The 26,684-nt window shown below is 40.9% G+C and overlaps 1 protein-coding gene across 1 annotated transcript; it reads right to left on the bottom strand.

Annotated features, from left to right (window-relative positions):
* Positions 1–209: 209 nt before the first annotated feature.
* Positions 210–23,595, bottom strand: PGK1 (phosphoglycerate kinase 1). The gene is made up of 11 exons (XM_039222371.1): positions 23,429–23,595; positions 15,951–16,001; positions 12,820–12,975; positions 12,566–12,710; positions 8,868–8,971; positions 7,421–7,540; positions 3,498–3,612; positions 3,069–3,248; positions 1,457–1,634; positions 1,076–1,174; positions 210–698 (listed from the first exon to the last, which is right to left on the bottom strand). Exons 1-11 carry the CDS (start codon positions 23,491–23,493, stop codon positions 658–660), a joined length of 1,254 nt encoding a protein of 417 aa, XP_039078302.1. The 5' UTR covers positions 23,494–23,595; the 3' UTR covers positions 210–657.
* Positions 23,596–26,684: the final 3,089 nt, after the last annotated feature.

The raw sequence follows: 26,684 nt of genomic DNA, 5'->3' as shown, positions 1-26,684 counted from the left end.
CCCCCACTCACTCTCTCTCTCACTCTCTCTCAAAAATAAATAAACATTAAAAAAAATGTTAAAGACTTTAAAATAAAAGTACACATTTATCTAATCTCCCCTACCACTCCCACCACTACTGCCCCATTTCTTGCATTCACAATGTAGCTATTTGATCTCTTTCTCAAGATTCAGTTCTCAACCTAACAAAGCATGACAGGAAAAAATAATCCCAGTTTCAATGGATACTTTTATTATTTATTGAATAGATCACCAACTTTGTCTCCCTATCTACCTACAATTAGAACTTCATCTTATTTCCATGCTGAGCAGTGAAAGAATGACAAAGCTAATCAGAATAAGTTACTTCAAAAAGAGAGGCTAAAACAGCTCATTTTCTCTTAACAGGCAAAATATAAATATATGCAATCTAGAATGCACAATGGTTTAGTCACTAAGAAATTCAAATGGGATCTTGAAGAATGTAGGCAAATCCAGGGTGCAGTAAAGAAGAGCTGAGATGCTGTGCAATTGTTTAAGGGTTCCTGGCACTACCATTAGCTTGGTCATTAGCTGAATCTTGACATGGGGGATAATTTTAGCTAATGCCAAGTAGAGATGCAACAAGTGCTAAGTTGACTTAGGGGCTGTGCACAGGAACCAAAAGGCAGGAAAGTACTAAACACTGCTGAGAGCATCCACCCCAGGAAGGATTTTACCTGTTTTTGAGAGAGCACACACACAGACAGCATTACTATAGGACCCACTAAGCCAGATATGCCTTCTATCTTCCCAACATATCCCAATAACATGTCTGCTCTTCCTTAGGATAGATCTATGACCAAGCATTGGTTAACTTTTACATTTTGGGTCCCAGGTCTACTAGAGTGTAACCTCTCTGGAATAAATCTTCCTCTCTGCCCCTCCCCACCCAAAATGGATGCCAGGAGGCTTATTTGAAGTTCCTCCATTTGTAATGCCCAGCTACTAATGAATGCTGACAACACTACCTACTAGCTCCACTCCATTCTACCCACCTCTCACTGTGTGACCCCCAACCTTCCCCCAAACAATCCAAGAAACAGAAGAATCTCACCTTCCAGGAGCTCTAAACTGGCACCACCCCCAGTGCTCACATGGCTGACTTTATCCTCTGTGTTCCATTTGGCACAGCAAGTGGCAGTGTCACCACCACCTGTTGAATGAAAGCCAAGTTAAAAGGAGATAAAAGAAAAAAAATAAAAAGGACTGGCACCAAACTTTTAAGGCAATATACTCTTAAGCCCAAAAGGTAGCTGATAAACCACCAACTCCATCTCATTAAGAGGTTCCTCCATGAATTATACATTCTCTTTCAGCTCTCAAGATTCAACCAACACCAAGAAACCCACTAAAAGTTAATCATTTCCCTTCTACTTCCTTCTGATCAGAATTAAGCCAGATCACACTGGTATAAACTTTGTAGAGGATCCTTTACCTATGATGGTGATGCAGCCCCTGGAAGTGGCTTTCACCACCTCATCCATGAGGGCTTTGGTTCCTTGAGCAAAAGCTTCCCATTCAAATACACCCACAGGTCCATTCCACACAATCTGCTTAGCCCGAGCGACTGCTTCAGCATACTTCTTGGTGCTCTCAGGACCACAATCCAAGCCCTAGGGAGCAGAGGTAAAGAATATGAGCTACCAAGAAGAGCTACTTAGAGGAGCAGATACCTCTACCAAGACCTGAACTCAAGGCTGAACACTAGAGTTTCTTATAGAACCACAAGATACCCTTCAGTCTTTAAAATTATAAACCTGCTCATGCCCTTTATGGAAGGTCAAGTGGAACGAAAAACCTCAGGTTATTGGATTTAAAAAAATATTAAACACACTATTTATGATTGTGAAGAACTAATCAGTAGTTTTAAACCAGGGTCAATTCTGCCCATCCCCAGGGGTCATGTAGCATGTCAAAGACATTTGATTGTCACAACTTGGGAAGGAGGGGGAGGTTCTACTGGCATCTAGCAGGTAGAAGTCAGGGATGCTGCTCAACATCCTGCAATGTGCAAGACAGCTCCCCACAACAAAAACTACCTGAGATGTCAACAGTACCAAGGCTGAGAAACAATGATCTAGATTTAGTGGTTCTCAAACTTTGGCATGCATCGGAATCACCAGGAGGCCTTGTTCTAGCAAAAATTGCTGGGCCCAACTCCCAGAGTTTCTGATACAGTAAATCAAGGGTAGGGCCCTGAAACTTGTATTTTTTTAACAAGTTCCAAAATGTTGCTGATGCTGCTCTTCTTAGAACCACACTTTGAGAAACACTGAAATAAATAATGCCCACATGCTTAACAAAAAGAAAATGAGTAAGCAAACTAGTTTGTCAACGTGATATGATTTTATACAGCTATTAAAATGATAATATGTGGAGGGGCCCCTGGGTGGCTCAGTTGGTTGAGCATCCAATTCTTGATTTTGGCTTAGCAGTCATAATCCCAGGGTTGTGGGATTGAGCCCCAAGTCCAGCTATGGGCTGAGTGTGGAGCCTGCTTGAAATTCTCTTCTCTCCCTCTGTGCCTCTCCCCTGCTCACACACTCTAAAAAAACAATGATGTGAAGAACACTACAACCAACTATTTAGTCTTTAACGTACACATACTTTTTTCCTTCTTTATAATCAGTATACTTCTATCTCAATGTTTTCATATAAGATTTCTTATACAGGTTTCTAGGTACCAACATAATCCAGAACAGCCCAAATCATGACAGTACATAGCATCATCCCCAGCACATAGTCAAGTACTTAATAATAAACCTTAAATAAATGTAGAAACAAAAGATGGTTTTGCCCCCATATTACTGATGAAGACAGCAGCAATCATACCATTGCTTTCCCCCCATTCATTCTCTTGAGGAGGGCCTCACTGCTACATTTGGAGCCCTCTGTGACAGAGATTTCCTATAGAGCTTATTTTAAAATATTTGCTAGTTGGTTGAATGAATGAGTGAGGGAGTGAGTGAATGCATGAATGAATGAATGAATGAATGAAATAAAAATATTTTTGTTCACTCATATTACCAACCACTCAAGTGACTCACCATCCAGCCAGCAGGTATGCCAGAGGCCACAGTGGCTTGCCCAGTCTTGGCATTCTCATCAAACTTTTCAGCAGTGACAAAGTCAACAGGCAAGGTAATTTTCACACCATTCTTCTCAGCTTTGGACATCAGATCTTTGACGATCTTGGCTCCCGCTTCATCAAACAGAGAAGTGCCAATCTATACACAGGAGCCAAGATGAAGATCAGACTCTAAACTAAGAACATAATTACCTCACAAAGCACAGGAATAAGATATAATACAGTATAAAGAAACAATTCCAAGACAAAAGGAAAACAATTTTTCAAAATAAATAAAAATGGGAGTTTTTTAGGGCTCATGTCAGAAGCTGGTATGCTTTTTAAATTTACACAAGCTGCTACTTCTCATGGAGAGCCATTTCACATCCACTTGGTATTGGTTTCCTACCTCCATGTTGTTGAGCACCTTAAGGAAGGTAAAAGCCATTCCACCACCAATAATCATTTCATTCACTTTGTCCAGCATATTATTGATCAGCTGGATCTTGTCTGCAACTTTAGCTCTAGGAGGGAAAGCAAGAACATCACCAAAAGAACAGATGGACTAAGGAAGTAATATTACATAGTGCCTGAGTTTTTATATCAAGGAACAGAAACAGGTCAACTAACTACTCTGGAAAACAGTATGGAGGTTCCTCAAAAAGATAAAAATAGAACTACCCTATAACCCAGCAATAATTGCACTACTAGGTATTTACCCAAAGGATACAAATGTACTAATCTGAAGAGCTACACTCACCCCAATGTTTACAGCAGCATTATCAACAACAGCCAAATTAGGGAAAGAGCCCAAATGTCTATGGAGTGATGAATGGAAAAAGAAGATGCGGTATATACATGCAGTGGGATATTACTCAGCCATCAAAAATAATGAAATCTTGCCATTTGCAATGATGTGGATCGAACTAGAAAGTATCATGCTAAGATAAGAAAAATAAGTAAGTCAGAGAAAGACAAATACCATATAGTTTCACTTGTGTGTGGAATTTAAGAAACAAAACAGATGAACATGGGAAAAGAAAAAAAGAGAAGCAAACCAAAAAACAGACTCTTAAGTATAGAAAAGAAACTAAGCGTTGCTGGAGGGGAGGAAGATGGAGAGAATGGGTTAAATGGGTGATGGGTATTAAGGAGGGCACTTGTGATGAGCTCTAGGTGTTCCATATAAGTGATGAATCACTAAATTCTACAACTGAAACTAGTATTACATTACATGTTAACTAACCAGAATTTAAATAAAAATTTGGAAGAAAAAAGAGTATTGGCTAACTTTCCCCTATGTTTCTTCAACCCAAAAGGCCAATCTATTTGTAAGAAAACCTCTACACCAAAAAGGACTTAGAAGACCTATTATTGAGGCACCTGGGTGGCTCAATCAGTTGAGCGTCTAACAGTTGAGTTTGACTCAGGTCATGATCTCAGTCTTTGGATTCCGAGCCCCACATCAGGCTCTTACACTGAGCCTGGGCAGGAGGCCTGTTTGAGATTCTCTCTCCCTCTGCCACTCCCCCATTCACACTCACTCAAAAAAAAAAAGAAAGAAAAAAAGAAAAAAGTCCTACTATTGTCTAAAGAAACCATGAGACCCAAATAAGTCTATTTTGTCCCTTCTCCCCACAAATACCAGAGGTCAAGACAGCTAATTATACCTGAACAAGACTGCTAACTGTGGGATCCCTTAGCCCACTCAAAATTGTCCCAACCCTAGAGCAGAGATCAGATCATAAAACAAACTATATACTGAGCAAAAACAGATATCCATACTGTTAGATATATGTTCAGTAGCTGGGACATGTATTTCTATTGGACCACTTAACTGAACATATCTATCGAGCACCTCCTCTGTGCCAAGCAGCATTCTAGGTCTTTGAGAAATATGATGGCAAAAACAAAAGACCTCTATACCTTCAGAGTTTCTATTCTAGTATAAGTAAATAAGACAATAAATACAGACATACCTTTCACCTCCCTGTAAGAGAAAAAAAGACCTAAAGAGAAAAAAAGACCTAAACAAAACATTTCTATATATCTAAATTCCACTTAAATAAACAAGAGATCCCCTTGGGCCTGTTTCCCTTTTCATTCGGTATACAAAATGATGCCTACCCTGTGAAAGGCCCTATGCTATGGTTTGTGAAGTGGAGGTTCAAAACAACAGTCATATGGGGTACTGAATGGCAAGGGACTGTTTATCTCACCTGTAAAGATTGGTCACCACACCAAGGGTTAAACATGGATTAACTACTATCCACATACATAGAGCAAGAGCACAAGAGAGAGAAAATAAGTAAGAGGGAGAAAAGGAAAGAGACTCAATCTCTTCTAAAGAATGTAGCATGTATATTCTACAGCTCAAATGCCTTGCTTCTTCAACAAATCAATGGAATGAAAATAAGGAAAAGGGGACTATTAAAGAATAAAAGATGCCTAACAACCAAACTCAAGGCATGGACTTCATTCGGATCCTTATTCAACCAAACCAACTATAAAAAGACATTTCTGAGATGATAAAGAACTTCTGAATACAAATTTGATATTAGATGACAATAAGAGAACTGTTAAATTGTATTAAGTATAACCTAGTGGTTATTGAAAAAGAAATCGCCTGATCAGTTATGAGATACATACAAAAACTATTACGTGAAATTATGTCTAAGATTTGCTTGAAAATGCTGTACTCCTGACAAAAATGTCCGTAATTATTGAAGCAAGATATTAGGTACCTGGGGGCAGATTACACTGTTCTCTCAACTTCTGTACATGTTTGGTGCTGCCACAATAATGTTTTTTAAGTAAAATGTAAAATTTCCCCAAAAACTGTAAATGGTCAAAGACTACACTGGAAGAAAGGTGGCCAAAAAACCCTCCACATCAAGATTCCCAAAAACAGCTATTTCAGGGTCAGCCTAACACTTAATCATAACTATTAGGTGGCACTCATTCCCATATTACTAAGCTACAGAAGGTTGAAGAAAAGCAGCTCAAATCCTAATCTCCAGAGCAGCAGAGTCTGACCTTTATAACTCAGTGTGCAACAGGGGCAATGCCTATAGGACACAGATGACAACCTGTACCCACCTGAATTATTTTTAGGACCCTGAAACTGGGCTCATGAAGCCTAAAGAGCAACTATGCTACCTGAAATTGACACCCAACTCCAGAGTCAGCTTTCATAGGAAAATGCTGAGTGTGTTCAATCCCATGGAAAAAGAAAACATGCTCACAGAAGGGTCAGTGGTATCCAGCCATAAAGAGGGTGCTACCTAGATAACCATGTCAAGTGACAGGAAGTTCATCTTATCCAAGCAGTACAGAGGGGTCCCTGTGCCCCTCTATCACCTAAAATTTATCTTCCTAGCCTCTTAACTTTTGCAATTCTGAAATTTCTACTTTTTTTTTTTAACGTTTTGTTTATTTTTGAGAGAGAGAGAGAGAGACAGCATGAGCAGGGGAGGGGCAGAGAGAGAGGGAGACACAGAATCTGAAACAGGCTCCAGGCTCTGAGCTAGTTGTCAGCACAGAGCCCAACACGGGGCTCGAACCCACGCACCGTGAGATCATGACCTGAGCCGAAGTCAGGCGCTTAACCGACTGAGCCACCCAGGTGCCGCTGAAATTTCTACTTTTAACTAAGCCATTAGAATATCTATGTGGTACCTTTCCCCATAGGAGAAAATATGAAAAGGTATATAATTTCGAGAAGTGAGTTCCAAATGATAGATTAAAAACATGAGATTTTTATGGCTATTCTTGCCAGACTATATGTATGTGAAAGGCTAAAAGGCTTCAAAAATAGTGAGATGAGCACCTATGTTAAATCTTTCCCATTCTTCCTTCTTCTCTCCAAAACCACTTGCTATCTTTCTTGGCCCTGTTTTGTCTCAGGAGGCTGACCTGCATGGACCACATCAAGGAGCTCTCTGGCTACCAGCTGGGTTGTAGCCATTGTAAGTGGGAGGGGAAACATCAGAAGATTGAAGGGAGATGAGAGTATTTATTTCCCTGGCTATCCCAATGTCCCCTGACCAAGGCTACAGTTTTCATGAGATGGCTCTCTCTACACAACTACCCTCTCTGGATTCTGATAACCACACCTGAAGGGATGGTGATGGCTGTTTCTCGCCCCAGATTACTATACTTTCCTTTTGGGGTTTCTCTGAACCCTACCCACACCGTGGTAGATAGTCCCTTTATTAAATTCTCTCAGTTACCCATTTTGTTGTGCTTTCTGATAAAAAAACCTCCCAAGTCATGGCCTACTACCTGGCAAATACACTATTTAAAGTATAATCTCAGAAGGGTTCTTCATACCCGCCAAGGATGGCCAGGAAAGGTCGCTCTGGGCTCTCCAAGGCCTTGGCAAAGTAGTTCAGCTCCTTCTTCATCAAGAAACCTCCAGCCTTCTGTGGCAGATTGACTCCTACCATGGAGCTAGAAAAGAACAGAGACATTTAAACTTTGATCAATCCCTTACCAATTCTCCCAATTCTAGAGGCCATCTCCTTATCACTGAAATACTTTCACAGCTTTCATCCTTAAACTGCAACAAAAACACCTAAGGTTTTTTACTAATAGAGCAGGACCAAAGGGAGCAAGTAAAGAGCAATGACCTTAAGTAGAATTTAAGATAACCGAATTAACAGTCTTCAAGTCAAGGGTTTAACCGTAATAAGAAAATCAGCCAATTGGTGACAACAGAAGAAAATTCTTCAATTGCTTCTTCATGACAGCATATGACCCTGATCTTACAGGGGCACTTGGGTGGCCCAGTCGGTTAAGCATTCGATTTCGGCTCAGGTCATGATCTCACAGTTTGTGGGTTCAAGCCCCACATCAGGCTCTACACTGACAGCTCAGAGCCTAGAGCCTGCTTCAGATTCTGTGTCTCCGTCTCTCTCTGCCTCTCCCTGATTTGTGCTCATTTTCTCAAAAATAAATAAATAAATAAATAACTTTAAAAGACTCTGATCTTACAATTTTAACAAAAGGAGGGCTCTACCTGAGATATCCTAAGAACAACCTCTTCCTAAAGCTTGACAAAAAGCTCCATAATTCTCAACATGTTTCACTTTTATTTCCTCAACAAAATAAGGACCAGTGATATTCAACAAGAACCACAGTCTAGGGGAGCCTCTGTGGCTCATTTAGTTGGGTGTCCGACTTTGGCTCAGATCATGATCTCTCGGTTCATGAGGTAAGCCCCTCTTAGGGTTCTGTGCTGACACCTCAGAGCCTGGAGCCTACTTCAGATTCTGTATCTCCATCTCTCTCTGCCCATCCCCTAGTTGTGCTCCCTCTCTCTCTTTCTCTCAAAAATAAACATTAAAAAGTAAAAAAAAAAAAAAGAACCACAGTCTAATTGGAAGCTCCAATTAGAAATAGAGGCTGAAGGGGTGCCTGGGTAGCTCAGTAAGTTAAGCGTCCGACTTTGGCTCAGATCATGATCTCACAGTTCGTGGGTTCGAGCCCCACATCAGGCTCTGTGCTGACAGCTCAGAGCCTGGAGGCTGCTTCAGATTCTGTATCTCCGTCTCTCTCTGACCCTCCCCTGCTCACACTGTCTCTCTCTCTCTCTCAGAAATAAATATTTTTTAAAAATTAAAAAAAAATAGAGGCTGAAAAGATCATGTTCTATATAATACATCAATATATCATTCTGTATAACACAGAAATCTCCAAAAACAACCCAGAACTTGGGCTATCTGAGTAAAGAGAGGATTACTGTTCTCAGTTCAGCATTGAACAAGACTCTTAGTACCTGTGGGCTCGGTGAGCAGTGCCAAAAGCATCATTGACATAGACATCTCCTAGCTTGGAAAGTGAAGCTCGAAAGGCTTCTATTTTGGCTGGCTCAGCTTTAACCTGCAAGAACACAAAAATACAAAAACAAACACAGAAAATGTTGATTGCTCCAAAGACAACTGTAAAAGCATTTCATACCAAGAGTCCTCTTGAACATTTCTCAAGACCCAGAGTTGGTGGGACAGCAATTTTCACAACTAGCAATAGGATATATTTTTTTCCAAATATTCCAGGTCTTTTGGTCGCTTCTACATTCTGCTCTCCTTCACCTTGCCTCAAATTACAAACGTAAGATTCCTGAACCATGGCTTAACCTCTAGTCACACAAAGCTAACCACATCCCACTGACCTCTCCTCAACTCCTAGGACAAGATTCTGATTATTTTTCCTTAGTTTGACTCATATCCTCATTTTAACATATTCTCCTTGTGAAAGTCAGGATTATACTTGACTCAGGCTTCTAGCTTCCAAGGCCGTTTTACAAAGGGAGAGGCCCTCACAAATATTCTTCATGAGGCTGGGACAGAGAAGGCAGATGGAAACATGGCAGCAGAAAAGGACCTCAGAAATATTATTAAAAGGCTATATTTTATAAAACGTTCCCTAAGAAGTTAGGCAGCTAAGAAAACAAGAAATATGCTTCTACCAAAAAGGGAAGCAAAATGTAGAAGTAAAACATATGGCTTTAAAATGTCACCTCAGTGCCTTGGGTAGCTCAGTCATTAAGCATCTGACTTCAGCTCAGGTCATGATCTCACGACGTGAGTTCAAGTCCCACTTTGGGTGAGTTCTAGCTTTATATCAGGTGAGCCCTGCTTTTCTCTCTCTCCCTCCCTCTCCCTTTCTATACCTCACTCACTTGCACCCTCTCTCTCTTAAAGAAGAAAAATGTCTCATTTTTTAGAGAGACATTTTAAGAGAAAAGGGGATCCAGGGATCCCCCCCAAAAAAGGGACATAAAGCAGGATGGAAGGATGGACAAAGAATCTCCAGAAAGAGAGCAAGAAAAATGCACAGGGGAACATGGCCCTGAAGAATATACAACACAGATGTTCATTTTAGTCACTGCCCAATCCCACCTGTCTATGTTTCAAAGTGAAGGAGGCTGCACAAAGAACAGGGGTTTTCCTCTAATAACCCAAAGAATGCAGGGGCCCTAATGCTAAAATTAAAGACTGTAGAACCCACATAATCTTTTTAGAACGGAATACAACATGGACTGGAAGATTATTCGTGTAGTAATGAAAACCCTGCCCAAATGGCAGGACACCCGGGTTCTAGGCGCAACTCTAACACTAATTCGCTGTGAGAACCTTTGGCAAGTTGATCTCTGTTCCTGAATCTCATCTATTAAAAAGACATGATAAGAACTGTTTAAGGAAAAGGGGGGCAAATTGAACCTCTTCATGAAAAAGGCACTATAGAAATTAACAATAATCAGAACCCATTTCTCATTTTTGACCTCCCAATATCTAGAAGAAAATGTTCCTAAAAGACCAATGTGGACACACCGGAAAAAGGAAAAATTTTATGTCCCTGCTTTGTTGTTATTGTTTTTATCCATCTTGAACTTATTACTGGCTCTTGAAATTTCAAACATCAAAGCAACTGGACACTTGCCACTAATGTGTGTTTAAAAAGCAAAGTTAATTAACAATGTCATAGGCTAGCACAATTAGTTCATCACTCCCTGAATAAGAGGTTTTGCTTCAATTTGCTACCATTTCTAAGTCCTAGAGTCTGTGCAAGTGAGTTTGACTCTAAAAGGGCACCAAATTTGAGGTCATCAATTGACTCCTACTACTGTACCAAGACCATCCCAAAGACAGGATAAGGCCTGAGTTGCTAAGAAAAGAAACTGCTTGAAAGCAGGTACTCCGATGACCTTAAGAAACACCAGAGGGGCGCCTGGTGGCTCAGTCAGTTAAGCGTCAGAATTGGACTCAGGTCATGACCTCACAATTTGTGGGTTCGAGCCCTGCATCAGGTTCTGTGCAGACAGCTCAGAGCCTGAAGCTTGCTTTGGATTCTGTGTCTCCCTCTCTCTCTGCCCCTCCCCTGCTCATGCTCTATCTGTGTCTCTCAAAAAATAAAAATAAAAAAAATAAAACGTTAAAAAATTAGAAAGAAATATCAGAAGTACAACAGGAGATTGAGATATTAGCCTCAGAATCTTGTTCTGAGACAAGACACTAAATACCTTGAGAGTGGCAAAGTTTTAAAGGATGACGACTTCAGCTTTTTTTTTTTTTTTTATGTTTACTTATTTCTAAGAGAGACAGAAAGACAGTGTGAGGAGGGGAGGGTCAGAGAGAGAGGGATATACAGAAACAGGCTCCAGGCTCTGAGCTAGCTGTCAGCACAGAGCCGGATGCGGGGCCTGAACCCACAAACCACATGATCATGACCTGAGCCAAAGTCAGATGCTTAACTGACTGAGCCACCCAGGCGCCACATCTTCACTTCTACCAACAGGCAAATTCTAAATCATTCTCAAAGGCCCAGATTTATCATTTAATATATGAATTCTGGTTGTCAGGTCATAGTAATCTATTTTGTGGATTATCTGCAGTCGTTCTTTTTTATTTTTGTTTTGGGTGGTTTTTTCCTATGGTTGTTTCTGCACAACACTAGAGTTGAATAGCTCCAACAGGACCATATACAGTCATGACTGTATGGCTCACAAAGCCTAAAATATTTATTGTCTGGCCCTTGATAGAGAAAGTTTGATCTAATGGACTATGCTATATATAAAGCCCAGCAACAGTGCCACTGCCTCTAACTTTAGTAAATTGAGTGCCTTTCTCAGACTTAAATTTCTTTATGAAATGATGATAATACCTGTCCTTGCTTATTCTCTTTTAAAGAGAATTCTTAAAAATGCCTTAAATCCAAGGCACTGTCATCATGAACATCATTTACCCAATTACAACCAATTTTCCCAAATACTCCCTTTCCATTTGACTTAGGAAAACACTTTTTCTACACATATAATTCTTTCATAAGAAAATCCCAATTTTATCACATTTAATTTATGGTTTTAAGAGTACTAAGCTCAACCATTAACTTAATTCCTCTTCTAAATTAAGAATATTTATTGTCCTTCTATAACACATTAGGGCCTATTGCTTAAGAAAAACTGTCCAAGGCTTAAAAGAATCTAAAATTGGCTCTGCTGGAGGAACACGTACCTGGTAGAGCATGGACACCCACTCCCTCAACTGCCTGTGAATGTCTGCACTCAGCACTTGGTAATCATAGCCCAAGTAGCATTATCACATAATGTCAGAGAAAAAATCTCTCATGTCATCATAGGCCAAGTGGGTACCAAAGGAATAATTGCAAAAGTATGTCTACTGAATACTCTTATACACAAATGTAGCCAATATTCTATTCCTTGACCTAGTTGGTGGTTACACAGGTATGTTTACTCTGTGGTGCTTCAAGCTATACATTTGTTTATATATATATATATATATAAACACACACCTATATAGGTATGTATATATACATATGTATATGTATATAGGTGTGTGTAATATTTCAATAAAAAGGTGTCTAAGGAAGAGTAAACATGAACTACCTCTATTCTTCACAGTCTTCTACAGACTCAGTCCTCCTGACCACCAGTAATGTCAAAGTCCCAGGTCCTACCTTATTCCCAGAAGCATCTTTTCCCTTCCCTTCTTCCTCCACATGAAAGCGAAGGTTCTCCAGCAAGATGACAGACCCAGCAGCTGGGTCAGCACAAGCTTTCTCCACTTCTGGGCCCACACAGTCCTTTAAGAATAAAACATCCCTGGGGAGAGCACAAGATGGAGACTCTTGAGCACTCTGAAAGAACCAGTAACAACATGATTCACAACATCTCCTGTCAGAGTCCACCAGCTCCAGACCCTGGTACTTACTTGCCCAGCAGAGATTTGAGTTCTACAGCCACTGGCTCCAAAGAGTACTTGTCAGGCATGGGGACACCATCAGGCCGGCCCAGATGGCTCATAAGAACAACTGACTTAGCTCCATTGTCCAAGCAGAATTTGATGCTTGGGATGGCAGCCTTGATTCTGTAACCAAAAAGAGACAGGAGGTAGAGCAAGGTTATTCCTAGGAATTAGTAGGAGCTTTTTTATTTATGGTCTCATAAAATATAAAGTCCCTTTCCTTCTCTTAAATTCCTTCAAATCTGTTGGCAACTCAGTGATGGTCCTCATGTTCAGGGAAAGACATCAATTATGATGCCAACTCTCTATCTAGGATTGTTCAATCTGATGTTTTGCCCCTTTGGCAGAAAAGAGTTAACCCAGCAGGCCTGAGGCTGTTATCTATAGAAAAACTTGCTTGCAAGGTTGGCTCTTGGCCAGTGTCTGGGAACCTGGCTTTCAAAATGGTCCCTTGGTTCTCTGATATGCGCTGTTCACTGCTCCTAGAATGTACAAACTGGGTGATTTATGCTGAACACCTGCTTTCCTCTAAGAGTCTGGAATATTGTTGGTTGCTAGGCAGAGGGCACCCATATGGCCAGCTCCCAATAAAAATCTTGGAGGCTGAATCTCTAATGGGCTTTTCTGGGCAGAAAAAATGCCTACAACTACTGCATTTTCCACTGCTGAAGGGAAAGCCCGTGCATGGATTTCTCAGATTTTATCTGTCTTTTCCCCTTGCTGATCTTGTCATGCATTCTTTTACTGAAATAATAAACCTTATCAGTGAGAACTATATGCTAAGTCTTGTGAGTCCTTTTAGTGAATCACCAAACATGTGGGTGGTCTTAGGGACCCCCAAAACATCCCTCTTATGGGACTGAGGAAGAAATCTAAACTTCCCAAATCTTGGGGCATCTGGGCAGCTCAGTCAGTTAAGTGTCCAACTTCACCTCAGGCCATGATCTTGCAGTTCATGAGTTCAAGCCTCGCATCAGGCTCTGTGCTGACAGCTCAGAGCCTAAAGCCTGCTTTGGAGTCTGTGCTGTGTCTCCCTCTCTCTCTGCTCCTTACCTGCTCACACTCTGTCTCTCTCTCTCTCTCAAAAATAAATAGACATTTTTTAAAAAAATTTTTAAAAACAAAAAAAGTTAAATTCCCAAATTTTAGCACTATTAAAGGAAATTTGAGGAAAAATTTAAAATATGTAGTAACTTTTTTTTTTAATGTTTTATTTATTTCTAGGAGAGAGAGAGAGACAGCGTGAGCAGGGGAGGGTCTGAGAGAGAGGGAGTCACAGACTGAAACAGGCTCCAGGTTCTGAGCTGGCAGTCAGCACAGAGCCCAACGCGGGGCTCGAACCCACAAACCGCGAGATCATGACCTAAGCGAAAGTCGGACGCTTAACCGACTAAGCCACCCAGGCGCCCCTAAAATATGTAGTAACTTTTTTGCACCATTATAGATCCTAAGGCACCTTTTTTTGTAGGAAAAAAAAAATTATGTAGAACATAGTAAATAACATTATCTACATTATAGTTTAACCAAAAAGTTATTAAACTTCCTTTAAACATGTTAAATTTTTGTTAAAGATTTGATACTAGCTTTCCATTTTTGCCAGTCTTTCAAAAGTTAAAATTGATAATGAAGAAAATCAATTAATGTTTCTAAAATATCTTACGCTATTTGACATATATAAAAACTCACTAATACCAAATAAAGAAGAAATCTTCATTAGGTACATAGTTTGCCCCCCCAAAAAACAAATTAATGTTCAGGGCTATCCCTTATTGGCAAATTCTATTATTTCTAATGTTTCAGTTTGTGAACTCCATGGATTTTCTGAAAATGAAAAAATGTACTCAAGACATGTTTATCTGCCTTTTATTCATAGAATAACTTGATAGTCCTGTTTCCTATCTTTTCTGTGTGCTGCAGAAAATGAAAATCAAGAAAGGTCAGAGCTGCCTTATATAAAACAAAGAACTTCCACTATGGTGCATCAGGGATATACTTGGTAGAGTGCCAGACTCTACTCTGGGGCCAATATCTGAAAGTGTTCTGGATCTAGACCTGTACTGTCCAATAGATAGCCATTAGCCACATGTGCCTCTTAAACACTAGAGATGTGAATAGTCCAGATTGAGAAGTGCTGTAAAAATACATGCTGGATCTATAAGACTTACTACCAAAAATGCTTAATGTCCCTTTAATTGATTAAATAAAATATATTATTTAAAATTAAGTTCACCTGTTTCTTTGTACCTTTTTAATGGGACAACTGGAAAACTTTAAATTATATCTGGCTCATATTATATTTCTATTAGACAACACTGCTCTAGATCATTGGAAAATACCTTTCCAGCTCAAATCCTTCATTGGAAATTAAAAATTAATTTAAAAGAGGGGGACGCCTGTGTGGCTCAGTTGGTTAAGTGTCCAACTCTTGATTTCTGCTCAGGTCATGATCTCACAGTTTGTGGGATGGAGCCCAGCATCGGGCTCTGTGCTGTCAGCATGGAGCATTCTTGGGATTCTCTCTTTCCTCTCTCTGCCCCTCCTACATTCACAAGGTCTCGCTCTCCCTCAAAATAAATAAAAGCATTAAGAGCAATACTATCGTGTAAAACTTCTGCTCCTGATTTTGGAGCCAAGATATTTAGAATAACCTAAAATGACTGAAAATATTCTGAAAATACTTCTGAAGTCCTTTCCTTTACATCAAAATTCTCAAAAACTGATTGTATCTAGGCCATCTCGGAAAGTAAATATAAACTTAAAAATTACTAGTATTAAAAAATCCTCTTGCACAGTTCTTCATTTTTCAAGGGAAGCCAAGTAACCTTCAACTTGGATTATTTTTTAAAAATTGCATAACCCCAAATCCTTCAAATTTTCAGAAAATGGGGAGATTAAAAAAAATAACACTTTCTTAAGATGACTTTTCCCAATTTTTACATTCTCATAAGAAAGTAGATCAGTTAGTGGGTTTGTGGAAAGCCAAGAATATATGGCTTAAGTTACCACAGTTCTACAATAAGAAAAGAAAACCATTTCATCCTATTTACCCATGGACACACACATCTTAAACCAAGCTCGAGGTTTAGCAGAGAACTTACCTCTGGTTGTTTGTTATCTGGTTGTTCTTCATAGGAACATTAAAGTCCACTCTAAAAGAGAAAATTTCAGGTTTAGAGCCATGATCGATTTGTTGTTCCCTCAAATATTAGGAGAGGCACTTTTAGTGAGCCAGTTAAATAAAGTGGGAGTTCAAAATCCACCTTAAAGAAGTCTACTCTCAGTGATATCAAGCCTCAAATAAAATTACCTAATGGGTATGTGGTAGAGCAAATCGTGATGTAATTTAGTAACAACTCATACATGAGGAGAAATATTTAATTTAAAATTTTAATAATTGAATTGTCCTAGATAGAGTGTGCAATGAATCTATAATAGAAAATCTTCTCTGTAATACCTGGTTAAAGCAGAAGAACGGTAGCTACCAGTTTTTTGATACTGTAATAGCATCTAGGAATCTATATATTTATATAGATCAGTGTAGGTATTATATCCATGAGATAGGATTCTAATGACAGCGCAAGTGATCTTATCAAGCCAATTCTATATTAACATCAATTTTGGTAGAGATGCATTATATTTATGAGTTTCTAGTAAAATTAAGCAACATAATTCTTTTTCTTTACAGAATATTCACAATCAAATTACTTGTCTTCATAATAAAACTCTTAAATTGCCATGGCTTACTCTAGAAAATACTGGTTTCTAGAAATATAAATCTTATTGAGAATAGTCAACAAAACTTTTTTTGTTTATTAGGTTGTAAAGACAGAAATTAATGTAAAAATAGTTACTCAACTTGTTTTCTGTGAGCTTCTATTGATTTCCAGTCTTTCAGATTTAGCACTAGTAATGCCACACAGATTTTATATTTTAACAAGTTGCAGAAATATAGCAAGAGTAGAGGTGCTAAAATTCAGTAGATACAAAGGTTATTCAAGTCTAGAAAGCTGAAGAATAAAAATCATGACTGGTGTGTCATTTTAATAGAACACTTGAAATTCATTTAATGCATTCATTTATTTATTCAATATACTCAGCAAATACTTATCAAACAACTTCCATCTGATTTGCTGTATTGCACAAAACAGATAAGGTCATTGCCTGGAAAAAGACTGAATTCCTGGTTCTAAGAGGTCATGGAGCATAGGGGAATGACAACAGTCCATTCCACAGAGGGAATGACAATTCTGTGAGGATGAGTAATTTAAAAAGATGAGTAATTGAAAATGCAGCACAGTTTGTATTAGAAAAGCCTGGAAGGATAATTGGCAGCAAATAAATATAGTATGGTATATAGATAAATGATTATTTCTTTTATTTGTGTTGACTGAAGAATCCAAGAGTAAACTGTGCATGAAATAAACTATCAAAAAAAACAAAAACAAAAAAAATCCACCTTAAAAATAATCAGTGCTTGGCGCGCCTGGGTGGCTCAGTCGGTAACTTTCAGTTGGTAACCGACTTGGTCTCAGGTCATAATCTCACGGTTCGTGGGTTCAAGCCCCGCGTTGGGCTCTATGCTGAGAGCTCAGAGCCTGGAGCTTGCTTCGGATTCTGTGTTTCCCTGTCTCTCTGCCCCTACCCTGCCCTCTCTCTCTCTCAAAAATAAATAAACATTAAAAACATTTTTAAAGGGGCACCTGGGTGGCTCAGTCAGTTAAGCATCAGACTTTGGCTCAGGTCATGATCTCACGGTTCGTGAGTTCAAGCCCCGTGTCGGGCTCTGTGCTGACAGCTCAGAGTCTGGAGCCTGCTTCAGATCCTGTGCCTCCCTCTCTCTCTCTGGCCCTCCCCTGCTCATGCTCTGTCTCTGTCTCTCAAAAATAAACATTAAAACATTTTTAAAAATCAGTGCTATTAGAAGTCAAGACAGTAGTTAGCCATGGGGAGGAAGGTGGGAGTAGCGCCTGCAATAGGACACTAGAGGGGGCTTCTAGGATTACAGTGTTATTTCTTGACCGGGAACACATTCAACAAATGTGTTCCTTTTGTGATAAGCCTTTGAGCTTATGATTTGTGTCCTTTTAGGTATGTATCTCATACTATAAAAGAGGAATTTTTAAAATAAAAATCAAACCTAACTGAAATCATAGGAACTAGCCCTGAATACCTGGGAAGCTAAAACCAGTTCCATCTAAAAAGATTTTTATGTGGACCTAGCATGATAGTAGCTAATAATACATGACAGCTGGATGGGTAAGGAGTAATTAAGGAATACATCTTGATTCTGATTCCTTTGATTTTATTTCTGGGTCCTAGTGAAGCTGACTAACATCACTCAAAAGAAAAAAATAACTGGAAAAATAAAACATCAATTGAATATCATTCTTTTTGGAGAAAGCATGAGGCCTTGTGATCAGAAAAAACCCAGTGTCAAAGACCAAGTTCATAGGATTCTTCAAGAAAACACACAATAAAAATAAGATTTCAAAAAACCTTATAGGAGAGGGTGGAACATGTGACCCTGCCTATCTGACAAACAGGCAACTGGAAGAGAAGTGATGAAGATGGTGCAAGCAAATAATTTCTTGCCTTTCTCACCCAACAGATTACTGCTTTACCATTCATTTTTAAAGAACCAACAATTCCTCCCCCCTTCTTCTGAACTCTTTGGAACGTGAGCCTAATTCAATCTGAATGAAAACAACTATGTGGGATAGCCGGTTGTAAGGTCTAAGTGTTGCCAGCAAAATCCTCTTTAAATTTCTTTCTTTCTCATGTGGAGAATAGGGATAATAGTATCTACCTCACAGTTACTGTGAGAATTAAATGAGTTAGTGACTTGTAAAGGGCTTAGAAGACTACCTGGTACACGGTAAGTGCCATACAAATGGCAGCTATTATGTATGTTAATACTTCTCCAACCATTAGAAAAACAGCAAGCAGGTCACACACTGCAGGGAAGGTATGACCTAGTGGAAAAGACTGCTGCCATGCTTGAGGCCTGACAGACAATTACAAATTCCTAGCCCTATTAAGAAGGCCACCAATTTCCTATATCCTCTAGGACAGTACTCCAATCTACCTCGTTGAAGAGCAGCCTTTGTAAAGGTGGGCTGAAGGAATAATTCTATGTTCAAACATTTTTTATTAAAAGTTTTCAAAAATAAAAGCAGTATGTCTCTGGGGCACCTGGATGGCTCAGTTGGTTGACTGTCCGACTTCGGCTCAGGTCATGATCTCACAGTTCGTAGGATCAAGGCCCACGTCGGGCTCTGTGCTGACAGCTAGCGGAGCCTGGAGCCTGCTTTGGATTCTGTGTCTCCCTCTCTCTCTGACCCTCCCCTGCTCACTCTGTCTCTCTCTCTCTCTCAAAAATTAAAAAAAACAAACATTAAAATAAAGAATTAAAAAAAAAAAGCAGTATGCCTCTGCTTAGAAATACAGAAACTCTACTCAGTTTCAGGCTACTTGATTCTGATTCCAAGCATCTTCTCTAAATATCCTGAACAAGGCCCCTGCCAGCCTTAAAGTACATTCCAAAGAGGACAGAGTATCCCATTACCTGTGTCATTTTCCTTCTTGCAGCCGCCCAGAAAGGCCTACAGTCAAAAGCGCTAATGGCAACAGGCTGAGCCCTAAGCCAACCTTTGAAGATGCTCCTTATTCCCTCCCTTACAAGGAGGAAATTCTTTGGGAAGAAAAACTCAAGAATCTGTGTCATCTATCCAAGCTGCCATGGCACAGCTTACTGATGAGAACTGGACTTCTCCCTTCTCCTCGCCTGTAGGTTACCTCTCTCCATCATCTCCCAGACTCTCAACAACAGCTAAAAAGCTTCTTTCTGAGGACTCTACCACAGAAACTACTCTTGCCTACACATTTCACTTCTGTTCTCTGTAAAATCAGTACCCCTTCCATTTCCAGTTCCCTGAAACACTCCTGAACTTAGCCTCAGACATGGAGTCAGATATCACTATCCACCAATCAGAATGGCTGAAATAAAAAACAGTAACACCAAATAAATGCTGGTGAGGATACAGAAAAACTAATCACTCATATACTGCTGAAGGGAATGTAAAATAGTGTGCCTGCTTTGGAAACCATACTGGGAACTCCTCAAAAGGTTAAGCATATGACCCAGTGATTCCACTCCTAGGTGTTTACCCAAGAGAAATGACAGCGTATGTCCACATCAAGCCTTGTGCATGAATACTCAATGTTCAAGGCAGCTTTATTTGTAATAGCCCCAAACTGAAAACAAGCCAGATGTCCTTTAATTGGTGAATGGCTAAACAAACTGTGCAACATCCATACCCTAAAATAATACTCATCAATATAAAGAATGAACTACTCATACATGCAACAACTTGGATACATCTTGAGGGGATTAAGGTGAGTGGGGAAAAAAAAAGCCAATACCAAAAGGTTATATACTGTATGATTCCACTTATGTAACATTTTTGAAATGACAAAATTTTAGGGACAGGGAACAGATTAGTTACCAACTGTTGGAATGGAGGGAGTGGGGGCATGGTGCATGACTCTGAAGGGGTAGAATGAGGGAGGCCTTGGTGATGATCAAACAAAACAGTTTTGTAACTTGACTGTGATGGGAGTTACACAAATCTACATGTGTGATAACACAGCACAGAACTATACACTTTATTCCAATGTCAACCTCCTACTGGCGATATTGTACCACAATTTTGTAAGATGTATCCACTGGGGAAAACTGGGTGAACAAAGATTTCTCTGTACTATTTTTGCAACCTCCTGTGAATCTGTAAGTATTTAAAAATAAAATGTTAAAGATATTTATTTAGAGTAAGAATATCAAGTCTCTGGCACCTGAAATTTCAGGGCTCCAGGCACATTAAAACCATGCTCACTCTTGCTTCATTGGAAATACCCACCCTGACTGGAAAATTGGGGTATATGAGCATCTTAAAGACTTTCTCTCTGCTCAGTTTTTCCTCTCCATTTCTTTTTCCACTACATCAAAGCTGTTGCTTAACAAGTTATAACAGGTTTGAGAAACACAGCAAAGTTTAAAACAAAACAGGGATAGAGGAAGCAGGTAAAAGGGAAGTGCTTCACAAGGCAGCAAAAGAGTAAGACTGGCAATCTTTGACGGAAAAAGGAAATGACATTGCAAAAAGCAGCAGGAAGTTTACTCAAAAGGCTGGCTGTAGTCAACTGTAGTCCTAAAAAAAACTACCCAGTCAGAGTTTCTGCCTATCTTTAGTTCCTTCAGCAAATCAGTCAGTACCCCTGGGCAACTCAAAGCAGAAGCCAGAAGACTCAGCAAACATCAGTTTTCTTTTGTAGGACAAAGAGAGGAGGTAAGTGAAGCCACTACTCAGGAGGCCTCATTTCTGAGTCACTGCCAGCAACCACTACATAAAGGCATTGAAACAAAAAAGAAATTTCAGCTGACAAGGCATAGTTGGCCTAGGCTCTTCCAAAAAGTAGTCCTACCAAATGTGACACTGTTCACAAGAGATACATTAATATTCAGGAACAAAGTAACTTCCTGCTCTCAGGCCAAATAGAATTTATCCAGAAATACAGGGGGGGAAATATGGATTGCAACCTTCAGCACACAGTCTTTTTTAACCTGTCCTTGTTTACAGTGTTGAGTATTTAGAGGATTTGGTCGGCATCCAAAGAGACCCAAATTCTAGTCCTAGCTCTGCCACTAATTTGGTAGTTCAGTGACCCTGAACAGGTAATTTTCCATCAGCAAAACAGGACTAGCCAATCGGTTCAGGGTTAATCTGTGTTGAATGAAACTTTGAGCCCTCGGACAGCAAGTTATTTCATGTTGGGTCCAGAGGGAGAAAACATTAGCACCTCTTAAAGTCCCACTCTCTGCCAGCCCAGTTAATTCCTCAAACCAGTTTCCCTGAGAGAAAATAAAGCCCAAGACTGCAATTACAGGAAGGTGACCAGTGAGCATGATGCCCCATCCCTGGTCTTCCAGCTGGTGTATGTATCTCAAGAAAGGTCAGCTTGAGCCCAGTAAAGACGGGAGGCAATAATTAAAACCTAAGATCTGGCTGCACGCCAATGTCCACCTGGCAGATTGTTAGAGAATCTATCCCCTTTCCTTAAGATCATCAGAGGGGTAGAATGGGCCCATTTTTAATACCAGGATGGCTTTGATTCCTACTCTGTCCAGAATGCAAATGCCTAGATCATTTAGGAAAATGTGGACGCCAGATTTTTCTTATGGCCCTAAGATAATTGGATTTTTCTATTTCCACGACAAGACAGAGAAGGCCATTTGCAAACTAATAGCGGCCATAATGAAACTAGAGAAAAAGGGAGAGCTGTGTCAACTTTTACAGTACCCAGAGTTCTGAAATTCATAGTGCCCTCCTATATTTAAGCCTAGGGTAAAGGAAGATTCCCTACTGCCTTATGTGTCGGTTAATATCCAAAAGATGCCCTCAGTTGAACCAGCCCAAATTGGGAAAGGGGCTGGATCACATCATTCACATGCCTGCCCATCAATCAACCATTTCCCAAAAAGGACAAGACTGCACAATGCTATCAAAGCAAGCCCTGTGACCCGGAAAACACACCACCCTTGGATCCTATCAAGGTATATCAACAATCAAGTCTAGCAGTTACATACCTAACTGTCCTCCTGCACTTTGCTCCTGGCATGCAAATATACCGCAGGTTACAAAAAGGTTAAATATAAAAGTTCCATGCTCCATACTACTAATTTGGGCATACAAGAGAGAAGCCATGTTAGTAAGTAACCAGGGATCCACATGTGCAGATTAAAAGACTCCGAAGTGCCTGGGTAGTCATCATCACTTCTAATATCCTGTTTCTCTAGCCGCCTGTGAGGTGAGGTTCGAAAAAAAGAATGAGCAACCACACCCTGCTCTACCATCACCCAGCGTGTGTCACAATTCCGATGTAAACCCCAAGCGTGGCCTGTAGTTCAACGGTGTCATGTAGAGACCTGTTACATAAGCTCTTGAGGGCCTCCTTCTGTGCACCCCACCCCACCCTCCCATCTCCAATGCTTTAGGGGGTTCAACTCCTGAACATCTAAATCAACATCTTCAGGGAAATTTTTCCTTTTGTGCAGGCACCTTTGGATTGTGGGCCTTTTCTCATTTATCTGGGGTGGTTTAGGGCGGTGGGGGAAGGGAAACTAACCAAATGACCTTTCAAGGTCCCCTTCTTGGGGCCTAGGGATTTCCGGGCTAAGCATTAGGTGCCACCTCGCCGGCTGGGAACTGGAGGCGAAGGAACTTCGTCTCAGGAATAGGAAAGAGGGCAAAATGGGTCCCGGAATGAGTCCTTCCTTGGCGAATCCACCTTCAAAGGGCAAAAACGGCTCCCTTTCTAGGCCGGGGCAAGAGATTAGAAACCGTGAAACTGGGGCAAAGCCTCAGCCACAATGGTGGGCAGCCTCACTCCGCAGGGCTAGAACCCATGGTGCCGAGCCAAGGACTAAAGCAACTTTGGGTAGGCAAGGAAGCAAGTTGGCTGTGGCCAGAGAGGTTGCGGCAGAGCCCTGGAGGGAGCACCAGCAGATGTGCAGAATTACCTCATGATCACCCGCTTCCCCTTCACGTTCAGCTTGTCCAGAGTCAGCTTGTTGGAAAGTGACATCTTGGTAATTCAACGGCAGCAAGGCTGAAGGCTTAAAAAGCGGAGAAGAAAGCGACCGACTTGCACTCGAGTCGCGTGAGGAATGCAGAGAGTGACTTGGGCCACACCGTTCCGCCTACCAGCCCTCCCCTTCCCCTCCCGCGCGCCGCGCACAGCAGCCACTATTGGCCGCGGCCAGTAGGCGCTGACGCTCTGCCATTGCTCTGAGGCGCTGTCCGTCTGCGAGGACACTGGTGGGACGTGCGGTTTTCATTTGTCACGTCCAGCACGCAGCAAGCCGCTGGAGACTTTTGTGATTTGAGGGCGGGAGCTGGAGGTGGCGCCGCGCGGTCCGCAGCAATGCGGAAAGGGTACTGGGTGGTGGGTGCCTCCAAAGGACTTGGAAACAGAGAGAGGCCCAAGGTCTCCGGCCGACAGCGGCACCGCCCTGCAAACTCCGGACAACCAGTCGAAAAGCGCCGTCCCCCACCCCACAGAATTCTTGGCAGCCCTACCAGGATAGATGCAAACGGCATTTCCTTTTGGAAAACTAATCTGGCTGCCCAAAACGGAACCCAAACTAGTTTGGCTGCCTAAAACGGAATTCTAGGTAAGGCTGCTGATTGGTCTTAATAATTAAGATCTCTCAGAATCCGAGAATGGCCTAGGTCCCTCGAGCTTCCCCTTTTTTATAATAAAAACTACGTCTTTGTTCTGATTTTGACACAATTAATGCTAATAGGAAACAAATAGCATTTTTCATATGTTAACTAGTAATGGTCACAAAACTCAGAAGTAGGCATTGCCTTCCTCGTTTTACAGATGAAGTAAACGATGCAGAAAGAGGTTTCGTAATTTTCTTAGGGTTTCGGATCTTGCAAGTGGTGGATTCAAACCTAGGCAGTCCAGATGTAGAATCCATACATCTAACAGTAGGGAAAGGGATAACATTAGGCTGGGAGAAATAAAGGACCTTCAGGGAGGTAAGAAGCAGCACAGGTCGGAGGCTGAAGAAGCGGCAGCAGAGAATGGGAAAAAAGAGGATAAGATAAAATGTATTCGGAACCTGCCTGGGCTAGGTGCCATGCTTGGAGTCCCACAAATTTTATGATAAGGTCCGGATAAAAAGGCAGGGACAAAAATCTTCAGTGGCTACCCATTGGGGATCCCTCTCAGTCTGGAGAGCTTTATACTTTCCTTCGGTAAACCTTATCGCTTTGCTCACTGTTGTTGCGGAGATTCATTCTCCAAATCCCTGAGACAAGGACCAGCGTCTCTCCCATCCCGCTGTAACATGATACTGTAATACACCATTGCTAGGAAATAGGTACTTCAAGTACAACATGCTTGCCGAGTTGGCTGGGTTTGTAAACAGAAGGAGTTAGGGGTCCTGGGGGAAAGAAAGAACAGATGTAGTGACGCCTACAGGCTGGGCCAGAGGACCCAGAGGGAGTCCTGCAGGACCGGCCCTGAGAATCCTTAGCTTTGGGCGGATGGAAATCAAACGCCCGCCAGCCCAGCCGGAAGTGAGAGCAGAGTTTATTGAAGATAAACAGGTGATACCGTTGAGGCTTCTGGGAGACTTGGAAAGGAAAGGAACATGACTCTTGTCTTTGTTCTTTTTCCGTTTCTGGGGGGGTTTATGGAAGGTGTTGTCCGATGTACGTGTCCCCCTCAGACATCCAGGAACAAAAACCGGTTAGAACAAAGATGAGGTTCCAGGTGTTATTCCTTGGAGCCAAAGGGCCTTAGTATCTAGATAACTAGTGCTAGTGGTTTGCACTATGTATATGCTTCTTCCTTTCATTCTCACCTGGTCCTTCATCAGATGTTATATATTCGAGAGGAATCATTAATTTCTTGTCCCTTACAAGGTGTACAAACATGATTTGCATTACAAGGTTTGTGTAAACTGGGGTGGGGTTGCAAAAAGAGATGCAGGAAAAGGAGCAAAATCAGATTTTTATGGAGTCCTTAAGTTTTCCTGTCTCAATAGCTTTCTTAACATAAGAAAAATCATTTTAGGCCCCTATCCATCTTTTATGTGAAAGAACATAAAAACAAACAAGCCAGGCCAGGAGAAAACCTAATCGTATCCAGCACAATAAATCACTGGTGAATCTCCCAGTGATGATTCAAAAGTAAAGATTGACCTGACATACATTGTTTTTATTTATTTTTCAATGTTTATTTATTTATTTTTTTTCTGTAGCTCACAGGAATTTTATTTTTATACATTCATTTTTGACAAATAAAAATTGTTTATATGTAAGATAGACAATGTGATATTTTTTTTTACAAATAGTTTATTGTCAAATTAGTTTCCACATAACACTCAGTGCTCATCCCCCCCCTCCCCCCCACATCCATCAGTCCTCAGTTTTTGTCAGCATTCAAGAGTCTCTCATGGTTTGCCTCTCTCCCTTTCCCCCACCATTTCCGCCCTTCTTCTCCCCCTTGTTCCTCCGTCAAGTTCCTCCTAATCCTCCTATACGTGCAAACATATGATATTTGTCCTTCTCTGCCTGACTTATTTCGCTCAGCATAACACCCTCAAGGTCCATCCATGTTGCTACACATGGCCAGATTTCATTGTTTCTCATTGCCATGTAGTATTCCATGGTATAGATAAACCACATCTTCTTGATCCATTCATCTGTTGATGGACACTTAGGCTCTTTCCATGTTTTAGCTATTGTGGAGAGTGCTGCTATGAACATTGGGGTACATGTGCTCCTATGCCTCAGCATTTCTGTATCCCTTGGGTAAATTCCTAGCAGTGCTATTGCTGGGTCATAAGGGAGTTCTATTGTTAGTTTCCTGAGGAACCTCCACACTGTTTTCCAGAGGGGCTGTACCAGTTTACATTCCCACCAACAGTGTAGGAGGGTGCCCGTTTCTCCACATCCTCGCCAGCATCTAGAGTTCTCTGATTTGCTCATTTTAGCCACTCTGACTGGCGTGAGGTGGTATCTCAGTGTGGTTTTGATTTGTATTTCCCTGATGAGGAGGGATGCTGAGCATCGTTTCATGTGTCTGTTGGCCATCTGGATGTCCTCTTTGGAGAAGTGTCTGTTCATGTCTTCTGCCCATTTCTTCACTGGGTTGTTTGTTTTTCGGGCGTGTAGTTTGGTGAGTTCCTTATAGATTCTGGATATTAACCCTTTATCTGATATGTCATTTGCAACTATCTTTTCCCATTCCGTTGGTTG

The sequence above is a fragment of the Hyaena hyaena genome, unplaced genomic scaffold, assembly GCF_003009895.1.
Source record: "Hyaena hyaena isolate Hyena2069 unplaced genomic scaffold, ASM300989v1 scaffold_1157, whole genome shotgun sequence".
NCBI classification, from domain to species: domain Eukaryota; kingdom Metazoa; phylum Chordata; class Mammalia; order Carnivora; family Hyaenidae; genus Hyaena; species Hyaena hyaena.
This window is presented reverse-complemented; position numbering and strand designations above follow the sequence as displayed.

Excerpts from the sequence above, each read along its gene's own strand:
- PGK1 (XM_039222371.1), bottom strand. The coding sequence starts at position 23,493 with ATGTCACTTTCCAACAAGCTGACTCTGGACAAGCTGAACGTGAAGGGG. Across the intron at positions 12,711-12,819 it reads CTCAAATCTCTGCTGGGCAA|GGATGTTTTATTCTTAAAGG; the intron begins GTAAGTACCAGG and ends TGCTCTCCCCAG. Across the intron at positions 1,175-1,456 it reads GGGCTGCATCACCATCATAG|GTGGTGGTGACACTGCCACT; the intron begins GTAAAGGATCCT and ends TTCATTCAACAG.